The 26,792-nt window shown below is 42.0% G+C and overlaps 1 protein-coding gene across 3 annotated transcripts in view; it reads right to left on the reverse strand.

Annotated features, from left to right (window-relative positions):
- Window positions 1–26,792, reverse strand: part of col23a1a (collagen type XXIII alpha 1 chain a) — a 127,265-nt gene that overhangs the window by 23,452 nt on the left and 77,021 nt on the right. For all 3 annotated transcript variants that reach the window (XM_039617363.1, XM_039617367.1, XM_039617360.1), the window contains exons 3-5: window positions 12,229–12,273; window positions 9,235–9,242; window positions 7,980–8,006 (exon numbers count right to left, since the gene is read on the reverse strand). In XM_039617363.1, coding sequence (XP_039473297.1) covers window positions 7,980–8,006; window positions 9,235–9,242; window positions 12,229–12,273 — 80 coding nt within the window. The remainder of the gene's footprint in view (window positions 1–7,979; window positions 8,007–9,234; window positions 9,243–12,228; window positions 12,274–26,792) is intronic.

A 26,792-nucleotide genomic window follows, 5' to 3' on the forward strand; every position in this document is an offset into this window, starting at 1 on the left:
CATTTTTGTGCCGATAAAGTTGTGATTAGTAGTCTTTAGAGATTTCACCTTCCCTCAGAGCAATTCCAGCAATTTCCCCTTGTTTGCCGTGTTTATGCTAATTAAACTAAGTCAGGCACTTTTGTCTGGAGCTTATATTTAACCTGCAGACATGAGAATGGTATCAATCTTTTCATTAGACTCTCAACAAGAAAGAAAATAGGCCTATTTAAAAAAAAGAAGAAGAAAAAAATGCTCTTTAATTGCTGGTTTAAGAAGGCACAATGAGCCAATAATTATACTGGCAGGTCACCCTACCGAGTCTGCTGTGAATAAAGCATTGCTTCAAAACACTGAAGGCACTATTTGTTTTCAGTCCACGGACAAGACAATCTTTTCTCGGCAAGATACCCTACAGCAGCTGTTACTTATTAGTATTTCATAATGTTTTAGTCTCGTCTCCATATCGCTTATGAAAAAATGTAAATTGTGTTAGCCTTGGAAAAAGCAATTAAGTGGATTTGTAGAGGCAAACATTTCAAGAGAGGACAGCAAAAATAACCGAAACTTCAGAGTGAAAAAGTAGGAAAGGGAAGAAAGTTTTTCAGTTTTGTATTTAAGTAAATGTGTAGGTTTATGTATATCCTGCCCCGTGTGTGTGTGTGTGCATGCAAGTAGCACTCACATAAAAGCCTCCCAGGCTATGTGCTGTATAATTATATTACTTGAGTGGATTTGTTCCAGTTGTATTAATTTGACACACACCCCCACATCTCCTGTGTGTGTGTGTTTGTGGTGCTGAGATTATACAACAGGCAGTTAAATAAAGTCCCTATTCATCCACTCTCTAGCACTGAAGCAGCAGTTGGAGATGTTCACTTTGTTTACCTCGATAGAAACAACTAACAAGCAGTCACTGAACTTCCTCTACGCTCGGTTCAAAGGCGCTCAAATCTTTGGATTAGTTAAACATGAAGGAAGAGTCGGCTCTTGGATCAAACTTTCCTGACAAACACTTATATGTGATGTATGCGGTAAGGGCTAATGTTGACTTCCTGCCGCCTTCCTTCTTAACAACCCTACTCTATGTTAAGCTAACTGTTTTTACAGGGTCCCTTAAGTACTGGCTTGCTCAACTGTTCACAGTCCTGGTGGCTTTCCAGGGTGGAAACCATCATTAACAATAATCACTTCTGGCCTTGGATGGCGCACACAAGTCTTGGCTTTTCTCATGATCTCCTGATTTACCAGCCCCACGGATGCAACCCTACCACAGTCTCATCTTGGCCTGCTTCGCTGGATGGGCAGTGGGTACAGAGAGGGAGCGATATGTGAAGCTGCTCTCGTTACCCGCTCATCTGATCATTTACTGCTTTGCTTTTGCCTCATAATTTGCCAGCGTGGCTACAGACTGCTGTCAAACTTGAAAGCAGCCCGTAAAAGAGATTTATGAAAAGCATAAAAAGTGCGTCTTTACAGAACGTCTTTTAGATTAAGGGACCCTTGTGAAGTCAGCAGTAGGTAGCCGAGACCAGGGTGGAACAAATGACTGGGACCAATTGGACGGCAATAATTTCACCATGACTGTCCAAAGTTCAGAGTGTGAAGACTAAATATGAAATGCTCCTAGTATCCTTCACTGAATGCAGCGCAGGACAGGCTGGATGTCCACCCCTCTATTAAAAACAACACTCTGAGTTTCCCATGAGAATTTCAAATGTCCCTCTGAGTTTTCCGAGGCTACATCCCTACATGCACACTAAGCTCTACCATGTATACATACATCTATGCGGGGACATCTCTGCATCTGGGAGCGTTTATCGGGGTCTGGCTCCTTCAAGACTCGTCAGGATGAGCAGGAGAGGTGAACAATGCGAGGTCAGCGGCTGCTGCACAATCTAAAAGGGACTGATTTATGGCCGCTAACAAGCGACAAAGAGCCTTATGAATTGTGGGTACAACTGCTGGTTGGGTCTTTTTCTTTGCGACGAGATGTGTATGAAAGGTTTATTTTCAGTAATAAAACCCTGTAGCTAATGTCTGACATCGGACCACTTGCGTTAAGAAGTAGTAGCATAGAATTTCTACTAACTTGAGGAATTGCTAGAGCTGCCTGAAGCAATATTTCATGCAACGAGCAGTGGAGAGAGCTCTGGTATGTCTGGTAATAAAATACTTTAAAATATACAAGCTTCATTAAATCAGCAATAGAAATAAGAGTCGGTGTTCACTGAAAACCAATGACAAATGGGTTTCAATAACGATGAAACAAACAGAATCAAAGGGAGTTAGGTACCTTATCTATTGTTTTTTTTAATATAATAGCTTCACTTTAAAACAGTCTGCAAAGCCTGAAACGTGTGCTGGAATTCAAATAAAAATAGGCTGAACTAAAAAAACATGAGTGGTGTTGGTGGGTTTCAGGGTGTTGGGCTGAGGGGCTGCTGCTAAATTTCTGCATCTAAAACCACAAATGGATCAGGCTGGAGAAGAAAGGGAGGGAAGGATGGAGGGTAGAAGAACACAAAAGGCAAAAAAATAAAAAATAGGAGACTAATGTTTAGAAAAAGTGAGAAAAAGAGCTGGAGATTACTGCCAAAACCTCAAGTAAATGTGGGAGAAAACAAAATAAAGAACCACACTTGCATAAAAAGAACTTGTATTTCTAGTCTGCAGCGCCACATTATCCTGCAGCATCCCTCAGCAGGTAAAACAACAAAAAAACCAGCTTTGACTCACATTCCCATCAATTAGAAGGCTGTTAAAGAGATCTCTGGGAAATAACATGGCCTGCAGGAGGGCACATGTCTGTGTTTGCTTATGTGTGAATGCGCGCGTTGATTCAGGCGTGTCTGTTTGCATGCGCTCGTCTCTTAATCCTGGTGAAAGAAGCCGAAGGCTGTCTTAGCTGCCTTTACTGTACTCCCTACGGTGCAGACTGCTAATTATCCACGGGGGTGTGATTGTCGAGGATGCAGCATGAAAAGCTGGTGTCTGCACATCAGAGCCGGCGTCTCAGCTAGAATCGCACGCTGCATATGCTGCAAACTGCAGGCTCAACAAACTTTTATGCCATTAAGGTGAAGGCGAGATAGTGAGAGAGCGCTTTCCTCATTCTCTTGCTGGGATATGATTAATTTTTTCCTCTTGAGGCTGCCCATGAAAACCTTTGTTTAATGTCAACACAGGGACAGAAATCGGTGTTAGCTCTACATGTGCGCAATTTGTGATACACGGCTCTTAGAAATAGTCAGTGGCTACAAGCAGAACCAAAGCGCACAATAAAGCATACCAGAGTGCTGTTTGTTTGGGACAGAAAATTGCCAACATGTTGCCGGGTGCCCGTCAGGCTTTGATCTGCGCTCTGCAGCCTTGAAGGCTGAACAACGGCGAGCTTGGGCCCTTCTCCCTGATTGAGGTCCGCTGTCTGTCTCAGTGTTGCACTCGCGAATAAACACACTTGTGGCTGGGCATGCTGCACATGTGAAAAGGAGTCAGTTGGTGTGTGTGGGTGTGTGTTTACCCCTCTGCCCTGCTCTGTCAGCCTGCCTGACTGTGATTATTTGACAGGGGGAAGACTCTTTTCTGAAACTCGCCTTGGCTGTGATTTATGAGAGGAAGAAGTGGCAGGGGTTACATGAGGGGAGAAAACATACATGAGCACACGCAAAAAACACACACGCACATCGTAGTGTTATGCTTGAGAGACACGCAAACCGCATTTCATTAACACTGTTTATCATACAACTGATGATTCACTGGAAGTGGGCTGCTGCATGAATTAGGCTGATGAATTCAACATGTGTATGCCACCTAAATGAAGTGCAGCTCATGTGCACTCACACTGCACACATGCATGCAGTTTAACAGGTCTTCAGTGGTGGATGAAGGGATCCAATGTTTTTTCCACCAGTATTTTTTTTAATTCCAATATTTGAAAGTTGCAATTACAACTTGGATTCAGGATCAAGTCCCAGCTGTGGAACAGAGGACCTGATCTTCACCCTTGCAGAACGTCTGGATAATTCACAGAGGTTTGAACGTTGAGGCTAGGGTTGTTTTGGTGGCTTGGAGAGTGGTTATGACCAGGTCCCCCGGGAGCACCTGTTGGGGGAACTGCAGGAGTATGCGGTTGCGAGTCAGTTGTCACGGGCCATCATGTCCTCATAAAACCAAGTGTATCCACTTACTTTCTGCAAAGTCGGGCCTGTTTTCACTGGAGTTTGACTCTGCTAGGATTCCCTCTTTTCTTAAGTCTTGTTTGAGATATTCATGGAAAGGATCTCAAGGCGTAGCAAGGCTTAGGAGGGCATGTGCCCTGGGAACCTCCCTGCAACCTTCCTCATGTAGATGATGTGGTTCTGTTGGCTTCATGTATGGGTAGGATATGAAAGAGGATGGACCAAGTGATGGAATTCAAGCATCTTGAAATCTTGTTCATGAGTGACGGAATGTGGACTGTGACATGGACTGTTGTGGTGAAGAGAGAACTGAACCGAAAGTCGAGGCTTTTCCAAATCATCAATCCATCTAAGATCTGACCCTCATCTATGGTCATGGCATAAATGACTGAAAGAGTAGGGCTGCAAATACAAGCTGCAAATACATGAGTTTCCTCTGTAGGATGGCTGGACTCAGCTTTAGACCCACTGTCAGATGCTACACTGCTGCTGCAGGTCCTGGGTTCCTCCTGGTGGACAACAATAACTGGACTCATGAGCCGTCATATGCAGATAGCTCCTGGAGGATGAAGGAATTGATACCACTGCCTGGGCCCCACGTTTGCCTGACCTAAATCCAGTAGAACCCCTCTGGGACATCATGTTTCAGTCCTTTTCAGCAGTGTACATTTCATCTGGCTTGAGAACACCTCAGGTTCTCCTCAAGTTTGGATGAATTGGAAACCGTTGCTGGTGAGAAGGACGTTTGCTTAGCCTGCTTCAACTGAACCCAACTCAGGACAAATTGAAGATAATGGATTGATGGAAAAATTGCAATATCAAAATGTAAAAAATAGTTGGTAACACTCCAAACCAACAAAGGTTAAGTATCGAAAGTAGCAGTACACAGTATTCAAAGTCCATTAAAGTGTACAAAAACGTATATTATAAAAAATGCCTCTAAATTGCAGTGCAGGAGAATAAATTGCAGCAGAAAATGGTGTTACCAGTAAATCAGGGACAAGTACCTCTAATTAGTACTTGATTACATTCCCTTTGTTACTCTGGACTTCCACAGCTGTTATTATCATCTTGTTGAACTGTTTGCTAGTTTGTAGACTTACAGACTTTTGGCTCGGGAGGGTTAAAAGCTTGAACTGGCATTGTATGTAATTCAGAGAGACATAATAGGGGTGAGAGAGGACATGAAAAAACACTGGGAAGCAATCTAGCTGTTTGTTTAAGGAATGGAAACAGAAAGAGAAAAAAAAAAAAGTCTTGTTGGCACAAATCTCTGGCACAATGCAGTTAGCAGCGCAGCGGTCTCCAGTAACCGACTTGTCTCATTTGTGCTGATTGCCCTCCTCATATATGAGCATCTGAGAGAAAATACTGGTGTGAAAACATATCTAGCACTCACATCCACACACATACCTCTGACCACTTCCACAGTCCTGGCGTTTGTTACAGAGACATACATAAACAATAGGTGGTTTGGACGGAGGCCACACACATATGGCCTCCACACATGTGCACACAGACACACAAACATTGATACCCAACAGGAAGAACGGCCCTTTTTAAAGTCAGATGTTTGAAACTCTATCATCTCTGCTGCTGCTAAATGTAATGATATACTGTCCATGATAACTGTCAGCGTGATTAATCTGCCGTTGTTTCACTGTGACCTCAAGCACACAGCATCCTCAGTTTATAATCACACACACACGGACCAGGAAGCTGCCTCTTGCAACAGCAGACTGAGCTCCTCCAGTTGTTATACTGTTTCATCTATGTAATCTTAGCACTATACAGATTGATTTCATTATCCTAACTAGACTGGGAAGAATTAACCAGATTGTGCAGCGTTTAAGCAATGCACAAATAATGGCATCCCAGGACAATGTTAAATGAAAACAAGACAATAAAATGTGCCATAACTCTGGGGTTTCAAATGGAGATGGCAATGGAGATGAACGGTCACAGGCAAAAACAAACAAGCGAGCAAACAAACAAAATCCTCTAAAAAACACAAATGTGCACAGGCTTATCTGTGCACCGAGTCCACCTGTGTGTAATTAGCAGCAGGCATTTCCCGTCAGCAGGGCTGTGCAGTGCCAGGCAGACTGTATGGGAATATGCCCGAGATACCCACATTCCCAACATCCACAACTACACAGCCAGCATGGCAAAGATGTTGTTGGAGTTAAGATGGCGTGACTATTTTGGGTCACCATGGAACCAGCCAGTGAGGAGGACACATGGTTTCACAAAGCATGTATACCAATACAGTTACAGTCATGTGAAAAAGAGTTCACATGTGACTGTAAGTGTGAAAAACTAAGTGCACCCCATGATTCAGGAGCTTGTAGAACCACCTTTAGCATCAATTATCTGAAGTAAATGTTTCTGTATGACTTTATCAGTGTCTCACATGGTTGTGGCCTCTTTGCTCGCTCTTCTTTAAGCGTTTTGTTTTGTGCACAGAACTCTCAGAATATTCAGTCATGCTGAGGTCTGGACTTTGGGCAACACTTTGATTCTTTTAAGCCATTCTGTTGTAGATTAGCTGCTGTGTTTAGATTTAAATTGAGTCCTGTTGCATGGCTCAATTAGGCCAAGCTTTAGCTATCAGACAGATGGCTTCTCATTTGACTCTAGAGTACTTTGGTATACAGAGGAGTTCACAACTGACTAAAATACAACCCTGCTTGTCAGCTGATATGAGGTGTTTGTGTTGATTTATTGTGTGTGATTCTCAAAATGTGGGGCTGTGCATTATAGCCAAACAGATCCACTTTGGTCTTGTCTATTCAAAAAGCACATTTTTCCCAGAGTCTTTGGTTTTTGGTGTTTTTTTTGTTTTTTTCCAGAAGCAACTTTGCAAATTTAAGCCATGCTACAATATTTTTCTTTCTCCCGCAACCCCTAACAAACAAACCATACTTGTCCAGTCTTTTTCTAATTGTACGGTCGTAAAATTTAACATTTAACATGCTTATTGAGGCCTGTAGAGTTTGAGATGCTTTTGGGGTTTTGCTGTTTCTCTGAGCACTGCATCGTCTGACCTTGGGGGGGATTGCCGAGATGTCCACTCAGGGAAGACTGTGGCATTGTGCACACTTTTATAGAAGTCACACTGTTTTGTGTAGGTGTATTCATAAATGGATGATAAGCTAGAAATCACCGTTTCATCTCATAAATTGTGGGAGAAAGAAAAAAGAAAAATGGTCTAGCTGTCCACTAGAGGCCACTGTATCTCTGGATAACATTAGGCATGGCTCTGTGTTTTTGTGGAAATTGGTAACCTGCTTTCCATTCAGTAGCTATTCATGTACATTGTTGCATTACTCCAAGCATATTAAAGCCCAACTAGAAGCTGCAAGCCATGATTGGAGCCTTGTGGATGACTGTTTCACATTGTGGTACGGTTTACACTCCTGTGGTTTGTGTTTACTGATGATATCTTAACATTATTGAGCATTTATGTCTACTGCTCTTTATGTTTACTCTTTATGTTTACTGAGAACTAAACGTGCTGCATTTCCCCCTGCCAACTGCCTTGGGTCAGTCGTATTTCGTGTGATACAACCAGTCTGATAACCAGTCTGAGCTTTGTATATCTGTGAGTTTACTTCTCATTTATGAGGCAGGATACATCACTGTTGGTTACTGGTTATGAAGAGGATGTCATGGAAAGGGTAAATGAGTTAATTTAGTAATTTAGAAAGAAAAGGCAAAGAAGAATAAATGTGGGGGAAAAGTTAGAACAGATCCAGGCCCAGACACACAAGTAGGTGAAGGGAATAGAGTGACAGGATAAATAAAAATCTAATTTACCGGGTATCCATCCCGTCCAGCCTTGCCCTGGTGAGGTTAGACATTGAAGCATGAAGCATTAATCAAGGCTGAACAGACACTAACAGCTGCACACAACAAACTCACAAAGATCAACATGTAGCCTGGCATCCTACATAATAAAAGGAGACAAGTGGTTAATGATTTAAAGGATTGTGGCTGACTATTTATTTATTCATACAAAACATTGAATTCTTGAATGAAATAATTTACTGTAAATGGAGACTAAATTTGTATTTGGAAATGAATGAACTAGCGAGGTCATATGTTTACACCACAGCTTTTGACTCACATTTTCTGGGATTTTCTTTTTCCTCATCTGCTCTCAAAAATGAACCACGGTTTTAAAACTAAAAGCCACTTGCACACAAAAAAATAATTAAAAAACAAAAACAAAATCAGATCAGTTGTTTTCATTGTGTCTACAGTACCAGCCACTGCACATTACTTAGATAAACGGCACTGACAGATTGCTACTTTACAGAGTAGCGAGTGACTGGATTACCACACCTTCCCATCAACTTTATGGGATGTAGGCTGTAAGTTTTTGGGGGTCTTTAAGAAAAGACATTGTTTCATGCACACCTAGTGTGGACCAGATGCAGACCAATCGAACAAATCCCGGTTGGCCGGACGTGCTGTTTTTGTTCTGATGTGTCAGGAAGCGCGTCACGGTGTGTTTCAGAGCATTTCCAATTCTGCATATCTGATCAGTGCCACATGGGACAATTTAATAAAAAAAAGAAAGAAAAAGAATGGAATAAAAACTGAAATTGGACATTTAAAATGCAGATGGAAAAAACAAAACAAAAAACAAATCTGAAGGCAGCTGCATCAGTTTCCACTCTGTACAAGGCTTTGAGTAACTGTGCGTTTTATCTCCCGAGTGTGTCAGAGTGTCAGCAGGAGTTACAGTCCCACAGAGGAGAATAACTCACTGCAAATAAGTCACACCTCCCTAACCATCACCATTAAAGAGTCAAACACAGTCATGGACACCCACATGCACAGGTGGTTCATTTATTGGCGTTCTCTGTGGATGCATGTGTGAGTGAGTCTGTGACAGTCTGTACGTCTGTGAGTGAAAGGATTTCTGGCAAGTCCCGCAGTTTGCCGGGCCGTGCACGACGCACAGCGAAGGATGATACAAGGTGGATGCGTGTGCATGCGTGACTGATGTTGAAACCTCTCTTTAGTTTGCTTCGATACTACCTGGATGAGGTGGAATGGTACTTACAGGAGGCCCTGCAACACAAAAGAGAAACCAGGCGTTAGAAAGTAAATGCTATAAGTCTCTACTGACACATGAAGCACAACATGCAAGAGCTGCAGCAGCCTCTGGTTTATACAGCAATCAATTCCTCTGAACAGTGGTCTGCAACAAAAAAACAAAAAAAAGAAAAAACCTGCACATGCAATGTGGTTCGTTAGATGATGGCTGCAATTAACCACCTAAATACGGTACAGAACAAACATATTAGAGCTGCCGCCAGCGCAGTTTGTGGTGAACCCGTTATGATAAACAGACTCTGGATAATGGGTCATGTTTTGCATTAGGAAATGAAGTCATGTCAGGACTTTGTTTCTTAAGAACATAAGGGCGTATTGGATGGCGGAAAAACAGCGAGCAAAAAGGTCGGGGCGTGCTGGCAAACTGTCTGTCCCTTTAAAGTTGGGGGGAAAAAAAAGAATGAGATGCTTCTGAGATTTCTCCGGGGCAGTGTTTTTGTCGTGATTGAAATGCTCTGATGTTGAGCCTCAGCAGCAAAACTACATTCAGCTTTTCATTCTTTGCCTAACAGAAAACAAAAGTAATGATCAAAGAACTCCTTTTGTTGTTAGTGGCCTTTTTTTTTTTTTAATAATCTCCTTAAAGTCCGAGGCTATGACCAGGAGCACTATTAAATCACTTAAATCCCTACAAAGTGAACGCATCATTAGCAGAATTTCTATTAGCTGTTCCTTAATATGCTATCCGATAAAACCGATAATGATGCTGATTAATGCAGCTTATAATGTATGATGTCATTTGGGGCTCTGCCACCTTTGCAGCTTCAGTACAGCATACCTCATCAGCATGAGTACGACATCAAACACCTACATAAAGTCAGCAAGACTGAAAACAGGCTCACAAAAAAATCCTTGTTAACATGAACAGATTCTATTGTGGCCTTGAAGTGGGCTCTTTGATTCAGCAGGAGCTTTGCATACGTAGAGAGAGATGAAAATGCACGTTTTAGGAGCGAGCATGTGTCAAGAAGAAGAGGAGGGACGCGTTTAGGTTCATGAGGGATGAAAGTTTATCTGTGTCTGGATGCTTCGACGGGGACCTCCCGGGCCAGGCGGTTACGCAAACAAACACACTAGCTTGGAAAGCCACACAGAAAGACAAGCTTTAACTACTAGAACTTGGGACAGGTGTGTATATGTGCTTGTAGACTACTGAGAAACAAAGAGAGGCACGAGCAAACATGAGAGAAAAGGAAACAATTTAAAGAACAAAAAACGAGGCATGTAAGAGAGAAGACGACAGCGAGGGCTGATTTTAAGATGCTTAACTACTCTGTCTGCCCTCTTTCCTGTTATTTGTGTTTGTGCGTTCCCTTCTCCACTTTCATTTGTTTTTTTTCCCTGAGAGAATGGAGAAAAACCTCTTCTGGCCTTGTAAAATGTTGTCCTGGAGTCATCAGCATCAGGATGGCGAAACAGCCTCTCCATTTCATATACGTACTTGCTCTGACCCAGGATGCAATGTGAGGATGAGAGACTAAAAAATACAAGCGATAGCCTAAACAGAACCACGACGCCCTTCAGACACAGACCATCTGCCTCAAATAGGCGTCCACTCTCGGCTGAAACCGTAGCAGCACACATCCTCCAAATCAGGGGTGGGTAATTAATTTTCCCAAGGGTGTGGGCCTCCATAACAGTCCCAGTTTCTTAAATTAATTCCCCACCCTGCTCGTAATGATGAGGTTTCCATTAAACGGACCTGGAGGACACCCAAAGGGATTTCCACATTTTATGCTAATGTAAATTTACTTAGACAGTAAACTGATTATCGAGATTTGAGACCAGTCACTACTGCTTTCCAAAATCCATTAAAAACATGAGTAAGGTATAATGCTGAACTGGGTCAGTCCCGCTGAGACCGTAACGCTGCCGTGAACACTTACTAGTCCACCAAATCTGCCACAGCAAATTGACCCTAACAAATCTAATTTCACTTCTTGTTTTTTTTAGTCGTTTCAGAAAATGACTGAAACTCTGTAAACGGTAAGATTAAGACTTAAGATTTGCATCTCCAAAGAGAACCAAATTGCACAAACCACACACAGGCCGTTCATGCCTGCAAGAGACTAACACATTGATGGTGTTCACCTTCTCCTGCGATTTCTAGAAAACAGAAATATCCTGTTTGTCCGCCCTCTAGTACAGAAAAAAAAAAAGTGCAATTCCGAGTCGAGATTTATGGGACGTTTTGCTCGACCCGTCACCTAAATGATGGACGTTTGATCAGATAAAATCAAATAAGCAGACAAGCAGAAAGGGATCACTGATGATCTTTCACTTAGTCACCGTGTTCACAAGAAGAGATCCCATCTGTAAACATCCACCTCAGTGATTCACAACCACAATGGAAATTTTACGACAGTGACACATATCCTGCAGGTTTTGATAAAATTGCCTAATACTGTCGTGGAGCCCACTTTTAATAAAAAACATTTAAAAATCGGGATGAGTGAGACTTGTACAACATCCGCTTCATCTTTCACGATGACATTTGTGAAACAAGACTTATGTCCTTGCTCTGTTTTGGTTCCTCATGGAGTGTTTTTGTGGTTTGGATCGATTGAAAAAGCAGCACCATAATGGTGGGTAGCGATGTTGGCGAGGCAAACTCATTAGGCTCGTACTACAGCAGCTGCTACCGCTCAGCAAGAACGACTGACATCTGGGCAAAGTTAGTGGAACCACATGGCCAGAGTTAGCACTATGTCGGCGCAAATGGAAAGGGACAGGGAGAGGGGCCAACTGAAGCCCATCATCCAGTGGCTTGACTCATGGATCACTGCCTTTGCTGGGCCCTCGCCTCGAACTTACCCAGTCACACAGGAAAAAGAGGGACGGTGTGTGAGTGCGATGAAGAAAAAAACAAAGTGTGTGTCTTCCAGGAAAAGAGGTTAAAAGGAAAAATAAACCGTTAAATGATTTGATGGGCATTACTTACCAGGTTCCCCTCTTCTTCCCATCCTTCCACGTTTTCCTGGAGGCCCTGTGGAAACACAGACAGAGCAATGAATTGCCAAAATCAGCACTGCAGGGATGAGTAGAAAACAACTCAACCTCACTCGCAGTTTCGCCTCTGCTGCTCGAGCGCTGTTTGGCATCAAATGTGTACAGCTGGCACGCTAAAATGTCAGCGCACAAATTGCACATGTAGTTTCAGTTTCAGATGCGAGAAACAAAAATAAAATGACAGAAAAAGATTTCTTTAGAGCTAAATGCACTCTGGGACTTTCAGTTTGGCTGAACAAAGACTTTCGTGTGTGTACAAGACTCTTCCCCTCATGTTGGGCGAATATCACATTCATCTCTGTTTGGCTTTCATGCAGCAACTTTCCTCTGGTCCTGTTATGATGCAGCCTCCACTGTGACCTTTCTAGTAAAAAGCTTTTTTTGTCATTGTTGGCGAATTCTTGCCAAGCTTGGAAAACTAGGAAGAAAGCTATAGAAGGAACGGGAGATGATGTGAGACGTTAGACCTCATGCTGCTAGAAGACCAGGAGTCATTTTCTACACTTCCATTGATTTGCGTCAGTGTCTGCTTGGTGATTTCACAGGAGTACTGTTCTTACAACTAGTGCACTTGAATGCACCCCAAAGAAAAATAGGGTTGTGATCAGCCTCAGAAAGATCACTCAAGCTTCCCATTTGGCTTAAAAGCTGTAGCTAGCCACAAAAGATTTTCCAAGTTCTCTCCATATGTGCTATGCACCAAGCTGGCTGCTTGGTGCATAGCAGACCAGCCCGTAGTCTCTAATTAGCCTCTAATTTACACTGCAAATTTTTAGCACAGTTTGCCACAGTGTTATAGCTAATTACATTACACCCAAGCAGAATATTACAGGCTGAGGATATTTTGTGGGCTTATTTATTTAAGTAAAGAGGTCTCAAAGTATTTTCTTCTACACGCTTCATTCACCCATGAGCACATGCATTCACATGTTCGATGTCTTTAAGCTTTTTGTTTAACATTTACACTCACACTGTGATGTATGCACTAGGGGCAACTTGGGTTTAGGATTCTGGCTAAGGACACTTCAGCATGCAGATCGGAGGAGCTACAGTAGGACCGATCAGTACCGATCAGGATGCAAACTGCTCCTTTTGCCTACTGCCCTATCAGGACATCAGGATAAGCTCCTGTCAATGCTGATGCACATCCACTGTGTGGTAGCAGCGAGCGATACTGATCACTAAATCACTGTGGTTTTTTCTTTTCACAATAATGAGTTAATACAATAAAACACACCTTTCAGTTTTTCATGCATTCTGAAACTTGGTTTTTTGGAGACCTGAAATGTAAGGGGCTGTCCCTCCCTGAGCTTGGTTCTGCTGGAGGTTTCTTCTTGTTAAAAGGGAGTTTTTCCTTCCCACTGTCACCAAAGTGCTTGCTCATAGGGTATCATATGATTGTTAAGGTTCTCTCCTTATTATTGATGGGTCTTTACCTTACAGTATAAAGCGCCTTGAGGCGACTGTTGTCATTTGGTGCTATATGCCAAAGTGCTTGCTCATAGGGGTCATATGATCGTTGGGTTTTTCTGTGGGTGATTTGGCGCTGTATAAACAAAACTGAATTGAACTGAATTAAATGTGCTTGTCCCTAAAATACTCTGGGTCAGCTTCTTTTGTTTCAATGCGCCAGAGGCTATAAATCCAAAAGACATGACAGTCAGCACAAAAAGGTTCAGACATTTTTCACAGTGCATGTTTGAGGTCTTTTCTTTTTTTCCCCTCAAATAAAGGAAATACATTTAACACAGTTCAGTGGCTACAAACTGAAAAAAAAGATCAATTGGTGCTAGTATTGATCGGCACTGGTATTGATACTATCGATATCCACTTCTACTGTGTGATAGTCAACCATAAAATGGTTGCTTCCATGCACGCTGGATGCTGCAATTTCAGTTTAATATTTCTCTTACGTTGGGGACATGCTAGCCGCAGGTTTGTCTAACACACAGTTGAATGTTCACCCCATTTTCTCCTGTAACATTAAAAGCAAAACACCAGAAAATTTCCGGAAAAACTTACGAGTATGTTAATACTACTGCCGGGTCAGCCATAAGGAGGCAACAGGAGCTGAAAGGATGTGTCAAGAGAGGCATCAGAAGGAATGAACTGCTCATTATCATTATTGTCATTATTCACCTTACTGAAGCAGCCATGTTAAATATTTTTGTGAATTTACTATAAACGACGAATCGCTGCCAAAGTAATAGGAAAACATTCTTAATCGAGTCACACGTTCTGATTTAACTTTTTGAGGTTCTTTTCAAACCAGCGAGACAAGATGGAATAATAATAATAATGATAATAATCAGAATAAATAAACTCTGGACTTTGACTTACTTGTCCAGTATTGTTTTTTCTAATCTAAATTCTAGTATCAAAAATCTTTATACTGGGCTGTATACACCATGTGCTTACACACCATTCTGCATTTAATCATTAGTTGTTCTTCATCTCTAGCTCTCTTCCACAGTGTGTTTTTTGTTCTGTCTTCCTCCCCTTACTCTCAGCACCAGAATCACCCTGCATGAGCCTGGTTCTGCTGGAGGTTCTTCCTGCTAAAATGAAGCTTTTCCTTCCCACTGTCGCCAAGCGCTTGCTCATAGGGAGTCGTTTGATTGACGCAGGACTTATGGTAGCCTCAAAACGATCACTTTCTTTCTGCTCCATGTCAGAACCTGTTTTTGTCAACCTCTCTGTGAAAAATATATTCTCCTTGTTCTAAAAATTAATCTCAAAAGGCAAATTTGCCGTCAATTTACTGTACAGGATCCAGACATGGCAAGAAAACAGGGCAGCTAAAGTAACAAGTAAGCCTTCAGCTTGCTTTCCCATGGTCTAAAACCCTTCTGTGGGCAACACCTCACTTCTTCTGTCTTTTGTTCCATGTGACCGTCCTCCCCTGCTCTCATAGTGAAATCAGAACCAAACTGGTTCCACATAAATGGCTCTGAGCATGTTTTCTATTGTCATTATTGAGAGTATTGTAGTGGCCTAATCACTTCCTGACTCTGCCAGCCCTTTCAAGGAGACCTCAATCATGGCTCCCACCTCCTACTCATGTCTGCCTCTTCTACTTTCATCCTCCTTAATGCAACAGCAATGAGCTATTAATGACACTGGAACTCGGGGATTTAAGGAATAGTAAAAAAAAAAAAAGTAATAACTTTAATTAAAGAAATGAAGATTGAACCTTGTTTTAAGTGCTTGACTAAATCATATTTTTATGCTGTATGTAAGTGATTCCATTTGCCATTTTAAGCTCCCACAGGATTTTGCTGGCAAATGAAAAAAAATAACAAAGAATAACAAAGGAAACTGAGTGGGCTGCAGCTGTGCACCCACTGCACTGACTCTCATTTAAAATTTATGTTTGAACAGTTTTACACTTTTAACACCTCTACACCTTCAAACCTCAGGCACAGATGCCAGCCGTATTATAATAGCCTCCATATTTCACAGTGGGCTTGACTTCCCCTCCCTCAGCCTCCACCGTCATAAACAGGAGTGGGAGATGCTAGAATAAGCCCAAGGCCTCTGAAAAGAGACTAGATGGAGAGAGATGCTAGATGACAAGTTGGAAAAGCTGAAAAAGCTGGAAACAGGGAGACAGGAATGTGCATGGGAGTGATGGGATGGGGAGGAAAGACCAGGAGGTAGAGAAATTAAATGGGAGGGACAGAGAAAGACAGCCTTACAAATATAAGAAAAATGACAGAGGAAAGGATTGGCAGACAAAACGAAGTCAGCAGGGATCGATGGATGAATGCTTTCACAAGTCTTGCACGTACATGGTCTTTGGGTGTGTAAAATTCTTCCTTAACCAAGCGTATACTTCATAAGATATGGGTCACCACGGGCCATGCCTGCTCTACCTTTGTTTGAGACTTGAAAGGCGGCCGTCTGCATGTCGACAGGTTAGTGGCCAAACACTGGAGGGGCAGGCGTCAGAGTGACTGAAATGTGGGAGCGTGATTAGTCCTGAGTGGCATAGTTGAGGGGGAATTGTGGCGGGTGATGACAAGCTGATGTAGGACTAGATTGACTGGAGGAATTAATGGGAATAGCAGCAGGGCTGGAGAGCAGAGTGTAGGCATGTGTGAAAGCAGTTCAGATTCCTGCTCCAGAACAGCGAGGTGAGCACATATCGGCTGAGATGCAAACAAATGGCTGTGGCTTGACTTGGGTTTCAGCTCTGTCTTTCTGTTTCACCGTGGCATTTCTGGGTCAGCTGAGGTGAAAGGAGTTGAAAATGTCCTACGAGTCTGCAAGGACACTCTTCAATCTAGTAGAAGTCAGCAAATTTGAGGTTACTTGAATAATCACATGTAAAAAAATCTCAGCAGGTATCATCCAGTCAAAGTGTGCAAGGCATGAAACAGAAAGGTCATGCAGGCAAATGTAAAGTTTAAATGTAAAGCAGATTAAAAACAATAAATCTAAAACAAATGAAAAATGAAGTATCACACACGTACTCCTGGGTGACATTCTGGTTCCAACCTCCATATGTGGACTTGTGTTGTTATTTCAAAGTGGAAACATGCTCATTATGTCATTTAAGCAATGCTGCACCAACTCCACGAAGTGATAACAGCCTATTGAGCCTACTACTAGGTGCAGGCAGCCTACTTGTGATGTCTATGGGAGTGATGACAACTTATACTGATGATTTAATGGGATGATAGCACACAAAAGCAGGTTTTCATTATACTCTTTAGAGGTCTAGGTTGCTAACTGACTAAAAGATGACTGTACAACTCCAAGACAAAGCAGCAATACATTTCCCAGAGTGACTGGTTGATTTGCACACTGTAAAACAGATGGGAGGATGCTAAACAAACAGACGTATGGGATTAAGGTAGAAAAAATGTGAACTGATAAATGTGTAATACTGGATATTTAGAAAATAAGGCTACACGTAAACATGTGTGATGTGTGCAGATCTCTTTAAGAGATGCGCAAAAAACGCTGGACATCCATGAGCTCACTCAGCTGAGCACATGTTAAGAAATCCCTGGGAACAGCACGATAACACGGAAACATACAACGAACTTCATTTGAACTGCAGATAAGTGCGCGTGCGTGTGCGTGTATGTGCACGCTTGCCCAAAGCACTCGATCTCAAGCTCCACACAGAGAGCATTCAAGGTTTGACCGGGAGGCCACAAGTGAGCCAATACCCCCCTCGGAGTTTCTATGTGTGTGAGAGAATGTCAGAAACCAGTGAAAAACAAACACATGGATCTCTGTTTAGATACAGCATCCTTCTCAAGTCTTCACACAGTATCTTTCAGGAAGCCACTAAAGATTGACCAATACTGAACATCACAGTCCTGTGGATAAGCTCTCTCATGCACACACACACACACACACAGAAGACATTCACAGACACAAACACACTCAGGCAAATCCAAAATTCCTGCTGATAAGTGAAATCGACCTGAGCGGCGCCGTAAGCCATTTTTCTATCAACGTTTTTACAGGTTGTAAAAACTATTTAAACCCACCGTGGTCTCAAATCAACATAACATACACACACATACACGCCAGTCCATCTTCCATCTACTCCTGTTTGTTTCTCATAGCTGAAGTTTGGCATGATTGAGCTATTGTGACATTTCTTGGAAAGAGAGAACTTCGAGAGAATAAAGTGCACGATGTTTGAGAACTGAGCCCACCTTATCTTTGTTAAGGTCCTATTTTGTTTAACCTAGGTGGGATCAACAAGAGCCAACTAAAATCCTTCCATCCACCTTCCCCACACACAAATATGGGAAAATGAATTTAGAGCAAAGAACGAGAAAAGTGGGATGGAAATATCGAGAGGAAAGTAGAAAAGGTCTGTTTCTTGCTTTCATAATAGCTTTAGGTAATGAACCTACAGCATATCATCTCTTGATTTTGCAATTCAAACAAAACACGCTGTGGAAGAGAGCCAGAGATGAATAATCACTAATGACAGATTTTTTCCACCTTATATTACAATCATGAAAACATTGAAGAGGTTGTTCTGTGCAGATACCTGAGTTTTCTACACATGCTGGTGAGCTAAAACCACCTTAAGCCAAATTTTGACCACATTTGTAGAAATGCTGACACTAATATTGCAACACTTGACTCAAGATTATACTTGCAAAATATGTTTATAGCAACTAAACGAACTGTTTCCCCTTTTGTCAGAGAGAGAATTTATGGTCTCATAAGGCGAGGTTAAGTGCCGTCACTGCAAACGTCTACTGACATCAGGCACGATTGCGAGGATTCCCTTGATTCGCAGAATCGTGGACAGCTGTTAAGCTTCTTTGCCTGAAACAAAACTACTTCTCTCTGCCGTCTCCTGATCAGTCCACATTCGTGTTTGTCCAAGTTTTGTTCCAGCAAGCTGGGGGACACATGCTGTGGATGTAAACAGCTACAAAAAGACAAAAAGACAACGGATGTGAATCACGTAACGATGATTCATTCACCAGCTGCCCCGCATCTCTCTTGTTCTGGGTCAGGCGAGGTTCAGTGGCTCAGTCTGGGTTTATGAATATCCGATCTCATAGTGGGTACAATCAGAAATCCAAATCAAGCAGGAAAAATAGTTAGAAAATTCCAACTCAAACCTATTAAATCTTCTTGTGACAGATATCATAACAACCTTGCATATCATATATATGTGCAAACGATTACTTAATATTCTTCTTACTTTAGTCAGAGAAAATTATTATTTCTGTTCGCAATAATTTATTTTTTATGGCTCTGTTCTGGAACCAGCAACAAAGACCCCAGTATAGACATGGGTAAAAGCGGGCTTCCAGTAGCTTCAGTTAATTAAATCTCACAGGCAATTTAATACATAAAAATATCCAATAAGTTCATTTTTCATATGCTGCAGCCTCATGTTGTGGAGATCTCACGTAACAAGTCATAAAGTAACCTCACCCCACGGTTCTGCCTGCACTGGACACAGATCCTTCAGTTATGTTAGTAACGTTTTGGCAGTGTTTCATAAAACTCAAGAAACATCACCAAAAGCACAAAGTGTTCCTGTGCCGTTTGGCACTCATTAGGTCTCACTAGTTATGTCCTCACTCTAAGTCCGAATACAGATGGAGAAAAACACGAGGAAGAGAGCACAGAAGAGGAAGATGAGAGATTGCTTTCAGAGGTAAAAACTGATAAGCAAGTGATAGGCCTATATGATAAACTAAACATTTTAAAGCTTACATGCATTGTTGTTATTAATTTAGATGTTTTTTCCCCCTCATCAGTGGGGAAAATACACATCATCCCTAGATCTTAGGGTCCCTCCCATCTACCCCATCCCACCTCAATCCCTGTTTATGGGGTACAGAAGTGAGCAAACATCACTGACTACTGTCAGAAAGAAGATGAAAATGGGGTATGCATTGTTCATGTTTATTATTAGTTTGTGGTTTTGGGGGATTGTTTAGAGTTTTTTTGTAAATTACTTTCATGCTTTTAGTTTTTGAGTTTCTCTTTCAAGTTTGAAGTCTTCCCCAGCATTTCAGTTAGTGTGAAGCTGCTGTCTGTTGCTGTGTTTGTCTACCCTTTCCTGTTTTATTTTGCTATTTTTTTTCTGTGCCTTGACGTGCCACCTATTGCCTCTCCCCTACTTATCAGGGAATATATATGTTGTCTGAGTCTCCCCTTTGTTTTGCTGTTTCTCAATGCTGTGTGTATTCCCTTTGCTCTGTGGTTTCTGGTATTTAGATTTCCTGCCCCTGTTCAGTGTTGCGTTTTGGACTTAATTTTTGCCTGATGGCATTAAAACTGATTTTTTTGAGTTACTCTTGTTTCCCCAGGTCGACATCCTGTCTGCCACACAGCCTTTCCTTGACAAGAAGAGTAGAAAGTGTGAACAGTGAGCTATATATAAGGCTGGATGTATAAAAGAAGGTGTCAACGGAGGTATCAGGTGATGTGGGCTGGCACTGAACTCAACTATTCACTGCTGATGTACCAGGATTGCTGGCTGAGCTGGACTTTCTGGCATGATGTCGCCACAAACCTCTTGTTTTACACCAAACTTGACCGTTTTAAAGAAAATATACAAAAAATGTCCCTCGTATTCCAAAGTTTAGTACAAATGGTTTTAAGAAATAATCTTATTCTTCTAATTCCTGCGGATAAGACAGCAAAAGTAGGGTAAGCAGTGTAAGAACTGCTGTTGGAAGTCTCACCAGATGATGAACAGCCTGAATCACATCAGTAATACAAACCTCTTGTGGATTAAATTGTCTTTATAAAACTTGTCTGCCTCTCATGTGGGTTGAACTTTGGCTCTGCGACTGTTGATATGTGGTTAGAGAGAGATGCTAGTAAACATCTCTCTGGTATTCAAGCAAAGGTCATCTTTGATTGGGAAATAAGAACCGGCGGAGTTTCGGCTTTTGTGTTTGAGTTTCTGCAAGTGTTGCGTGGCAGCAGAGCGTCTTTCTCTGAGTATGTTTGTGCGAAGGACTGGATGCCTGCTTCACGCCCATGAGTGTGATCAACATATAGTTTTCTTAGCACGCTCCGTCAAAGCTGAGTGACGCCGCTGTAAACCTGCATGCGAGCGATGTATGTATGCATGCTCTTAAAGCTGCAGGGTTGTTTAGGTGTCTGCTGCATTATTCATTTTGCCCTAACGAGCTCCATCTCTAAAAACTCATCAGGCCGGCACTGATGTGGGTTCGCATAATCTTTGACAGCTCATTTGTGTTTTTGGGGTGACACAGTGTATACTTGTAGAGAACTTTGATTACGTGTTTATATTTGTTTGAAAGTGCGCGCAGGTTGGAGAGGAAGACACAAAGGAGCTCTGCACTGGGTCTGTCGCTGCGACGTCTGGCAGGTGGTTTGTGTTGAGCGCTGGGCTGGTGCTGAAAGGCCGCCTGGGCATTTATCGTGTGACACACCTAATGAGACGTGAAGGCAGGGACGGGACTGCCCCACACAGAGAAAGATGCAGTCAAAACAATGACAGTATCCTTGCAAAAACACAGCCAGCCCCAGCCAAGCATAGCAAATACGTCAGATCACAACAAAGAAGACCAAAGCACCCAAAGTTCAGCAGACAGGGGACAGAGCTTTTGCCTTTAGGTGCTACCAGATGTATTTACATACAGGCACAAACTAAGGCCAGAAAGGCAGTGGAAGGGTGGAAAACTAAGTTTTTTTCATCTCAAGAAAATGTTTACCGATGAGCACGATGAAAAATATCATCTCATAACTCATTGCCTGAGTAAATAATGGCCTAAACTTATGTAACACTTGGCAGAAACGGGTGCAGACATGTTTATGTGCAACAGTAAGAGGAGTGACGTCACAAGTAATGCGGTAAAACACTAGCACAAGACAGTAACGTAAAGCAGACAAACTGACGAAACATTATTTTTACGTTTTTGTAGAATTTATATTACAAAACTGAGGGAGGATGCAGATTTGAAGGTTTGTCGCTATGGCAACCTGCTTTTTAATTTTTCACATTGCGTCTGGCTTGTAAAATGTTAAAAACTGATGCCAGCTAGTTTCACTTTATAACAGCACGCTGTATAACAAAATCTTTGTAGTCTTCTCCTGGAAGTCATTACATATTGTGCAACAAAATTTTGCATGTCTGCATAGATTTGTTAGAAAATGAGGTCTGAATGTCATTTAAGTGACAAATTTAGAAAAAAGTGGTGTGATTATCATGATGACACAAACATGGTGTGTGTTTATGGCTTTATTGAACATTGAATAATCACACACAGTGCAGATGGGAACAAATAAGTAAACCTCTAAGCTAATGATGCCTCCAAAAGGAGTTGGAGTCAAGTGATGTAATTCAGGGGTTGTGACTGAAAGTGTGGGTTTAGAGGTAAGCCTTGATGTAAAGAAAGGCATACAAAGGATGAAATCGGTTGTCCTCATGACTGATGGGTGTAAACAATGCCTTGATCACAGCTTGAAAGGGCTAAATTCTTCTAAAGACTGCCCGTCTACAAATGGGGGAAATTCAGCGCTCTTGCTACTCTCGCTAAGAGTGGACATCCTGCAAAGCTTACAAAGAGTACAACAGGCAACCCTGAAAGAGGTGAAGACCTGAAGAAACGGTGAATACGAGTCCCACAAAAATCATGGCAACACATGTCAAGTTTGAAAAAGACAGGCTGGATATTTCATAGCACTTCTGGGACATTATCATTCAACAAAGACACAGATACCAAACCAAAGGTTAGGAGAGGTCTTTAGTGTTAAAAAGCAAGCAGACAGTAAACAGCATATCTGATATTACCAATACAGACTTTAACATATTTTCTTTAACAAGGGATTGTGCCTCAAATATACAAAGTATCAGGACTCCCTTCAGCGCATTTGGACAACAGTTTTTGAAGATAAAAGTTTCAGACTCTTTAATGTGAGAAACATCAACAGCATCAGTGTGTTCAGTGGTAGTTTGACGGGGTTATTTTTGAAGTGCTGGTTTTGTCCGGGGCCAGCTTATGGTGAACGGTGGTCTGTAACAGGATAAAAACGCTCTTTTATCTTTGTAGCCTTTATTCATTCACAAAATGTGGTTCTAGTTTCTGGAAGTTCTGGAACATGTTAGGGCAAAACTGGAGACCCGGGCATGGAGAGCGCGGGGGTGGGTCTTAAAGTGCGGAGGCATAAAGAGAAAATCGCAATAATCACCACGAATACTCCAGTATATGTGTGTGTGTGTGTGTGTGTGTGTGTGTGTGTGTGTGTGTGTGTGTGTGTGTGTGTGTGTGTGTGTGTGTGTGTGTGTGTGTGTGTGTGTGTGTACACCATGGTTGAGGAAACATGGTGTGAATGTTCAAAAGGCAGCTTAACTCCTGCTTTAACAATTATCTTATTGCAAAAGGCTTCCACCTTCTGTCGTTCCCACAGCTTTCTTCAAATTTCTTCAAGCCCTGCATATCTGTGCAGTTCCAACCATTTGAAAGCAGTTTCTAATTCTCACCATTATTTCCACCTCTCTTTTTCGTTACAGGTGTTTCACACCTATTGCCCTTAGACCTTACCCTTGAGCTAGGTCCTCTGTCTGGTTTGTGCTTCCTCTGTTCTTACACCTAAAATAGACAGGCCAATTACAGCTACTTTGGAAACCAAGGTGAGAGCGTGTAGATTACACAGTCATGACTGGGCATGCTGAACCCGGCTTCGTGAAGGAACTGAGAATGGGCATCTGGATCTAAGAAGGAGTGGTGCATTCACAATCCCTGTGGTTTTTCTGAAGTTATCTGGGTTTTTTTGTTTTGTTTTATATGTAAAATTATATGAAAAATACAAAATGTTTTCTATGCAGTCCTGTGAAAAACAAAGTAAGGATTCAATATCTTTACATAACTTGAATAACCTCAAAGCTCTCTTAAGGTCCCACCACAGCAGTCAGGTTCACTCTTTTCTTTTTCAGCCATACAGTTATAGATCGACTGCTTTCTTTGGGCTTATTGGCCTGCTGGACGACCCAACTTTGTCTAAGCTTTAACTGTCCGACAGATGACCTCACATTTGACTCTAGGATACTTTGAGAAGCCCCTGCACCCTCCACCACTGTGCTTAACAGTTAGTATGAGATATCTGTGCTAATATTCTCCATTTAGTTTTTGAAAAACCAGTGAATTATGTCCCAACATCTCCACTTTGGTTTCATATTTACAAAGTTTTCTTTTTCGAATTGTACTGTCATGAAATTTAACATTTAACATGCCAACTGAAGCTAGTGGACTTGAAGATGAAGCTCTTGAGTTTTTTTGCAAATTGCACGGTCTGACCTTGGTGTGAATTTGATGGGATGTCGATTCAGGGAAGATGGTGGCATGGTGTACACCTGAATGTAGTTTCTCTGCCTGGGTGGTCTGACCTTGCAGTGAATTTCTGCTTTTATAGAGGTGGTCACACTTGCTGATGATCAGTTCATAAAGTGCATTTGATTAACAGTGACTAAATGCTTCTTGCAATTTCTGCTGATAGGCTTCACGTGCAAAGTATTAAGAGTGTGCTTTTACTTGTACATAGAAATTTGCGTCAGATCTCCTCCTCTGACTACCTAAGTGGTCTGCCAGATTCCAAACCTTGCTTTATTTGAGGACCTTACTAAGTTAATAGCAGGGTGAATGTACTGATTAGAATCTGAATATTTGACCCTACTTATATTGTTACATTTAATTTAACTTTCTTCATCCTTCACTCATCTTTTTCACATATACAGTAAGTTCATCAGCAGCATGCGTTCTGTACATTTCCAATCTCCATGACTTCACCAGCAATGATATGTGACCTGCTCTATTTGCCAATATCCTGTCTTGGGTCTCATAGTAATTCCATCCCAGTGAACAACCTTCTCTGTCAACCCAACCTGACTTAAGTAAAGAACCCCTGATGCTATCTGACAGATGTGGATGAATCAAGAATAATCAGCGTTATTGTGGAATTAAAGCTCATAGCCAAACAGGCACACTGTGATTGATTACGAGGAGCAGTTTCCAAATGAAGGCGAAAAAAAAGGAAGAAAAAAAATCATCAGATAGAGGAATAAAGAAAACCGCAGACTTACAGGCTTTCTGACAAGAAAATGTCCATGTTGGATGTGATTCACAGTACTCCAAAAACTCAGGGGAAATGTGTAAATATGTAGGACTTGTAGAGGTCTTGGCTTTGCATACTGGGCACATTGTCCTAATTCTGTACATTTACACTCAATTTATGTGCACACAGACGTTAAGCAGTGCACAAAGGATCTCTAAAAGCATGCACTGTTGGTATGTGAAGGCTCACTACTTTTCAATGCCTTGTGCAGCTGCAATACTGTCAAAACTACTTTGGGGGGCTTAAACTCATAGCGATATATATTCTGTGGTCTCCTGCTCAGTCATAATCTGCAAAAATACATTTTTCAATACAAGAGAGAAAATACTGGACTTTTCCAGTTACAGTATATACGTTTTTCTACAGGTCCAGGTCGCAGAGGTCTACGCGGAGAAGCCTAGACCTGTCTCTCTACATGGCCACCTTCTCCAGCTCATTCATTGGAACAAGCCAGATGTCAGGGCAGGAACATAGACTGAGCAGTAAATGGACAATTTTGCTTTCACACTCAGCTCTCTCTTCTATGGATTGATACACCATCCCATCACTGCAGACACCGCACCACTCCACTTGTGAAACTCTTCTTGTGGGTGCATTGTGGATTGGGTAGCAATCAAGGATGAAGACAACAGCCAAAACAGCAAGACGTTTCAGACTATAAATAATTATTCCTTTCACTGCATGTTATTTTTTTTTTCTTTTCTACTACTTGAGCATTCGAGGCACTTTTACAACATGCCCCATTTACCGATTCACACACATTCATACAAGCACTTTTTCTACTTCTAAATCCTTTTCTATCTAACATCCGCGCTCCAATGAACGCATCAGAGAGCAACTTTGAGATCAGGATCTTGCCCAAGGACACTTTGGCATGCAGACTGGAGCAGCCAGAGCTCAAACCACCAACTTCCAGTTAGCAGATGACCTGCTTTACCTCCTGAGCTACAACCACCTCATAAATCAACATAAAGCATGTTATAATGGATAAATACACTTTTTAAAATACCCTAATGTGTCTCTATACTAAAACCTCAGGATCAACCCCCAGGACTAGTGATTTGTATTTTTTAAAACAGTAACTACATCAAGAAAACTCAGACTGAAGTTCACCTTTATTGGGTCACAGTTTCATGTCATGGGAGCGCCTGTTGCAGCCGGTTGGGACATGAACTTTGTCAGTCACTTACGTCAGTAGCGCTGCCTCTGTGATCGCTCATAAACACTTTAGGATTTCTAAACAAGAGCCCTCAGCTGCTTCTTCGAAGATCATCATCTCTTTATTTCAGACTTACACATACAGGTGGGTGCAAGGAGGATATCACTTCACGCTGCCGTCACCGCGGGGTTTCTGAGTACCCCTCGCTCTCATTTCGCTACCGTGAGATCTCAGAGTTGGGACAGCGTGGTGCGTCCATGCTTGTGTGTTGTGTTGTATGGTGTGTTGTGAAGTCCTTTCCTGTGGCAGGTGCAGACTTGCCCCAGTGTGAACTTTATGGGTAGGGTGTCATGCGTCACTTTATCCGGTTGGTGGCTCCCATTTTAGGTCCAATCAGCTGCTTGAGTTCCTGGGGCCTGAACATGGCTGGGATGGCTGTCGAGCCTTTAACACAGTTGGTGATAGACTGGGATCAGTCTGATGTTTCAGCCTGTTGTGAGTTTACTTACAGTCATTCAAACACTCACCATGGATAATATCACTTTCAATAAATATATGTTAGGAATATATGGAGTTTTCATTTCTCTGAGCAGACGGCTCTATTAGAGAGTCCACCACCGTACAGATTTTCAAGTGAAGATCTTTACAGCGTGTCAGTGTGTGTGTTGAACTTTGCTAGTGTGTGTGAGCTCGGCAGCTGCAACTGTGATAGATGGCTGACACAGCTGATATGCCTGATAGGCTTCATG

This window comes from Oreochromis aureus, linkage group 2, assembly GCF_013358895.1.
Source record: "Oreochromis aureus strain Israel breed Guangdong linkage group 2, ZZ_aureus, whole genome shotgun sequence".
NCBI lineage: Eukaryota > Metazoa > Chordata > Actinopteri > Cichliformes > Cichlidae > Oreochromis > Oreochromis aureus.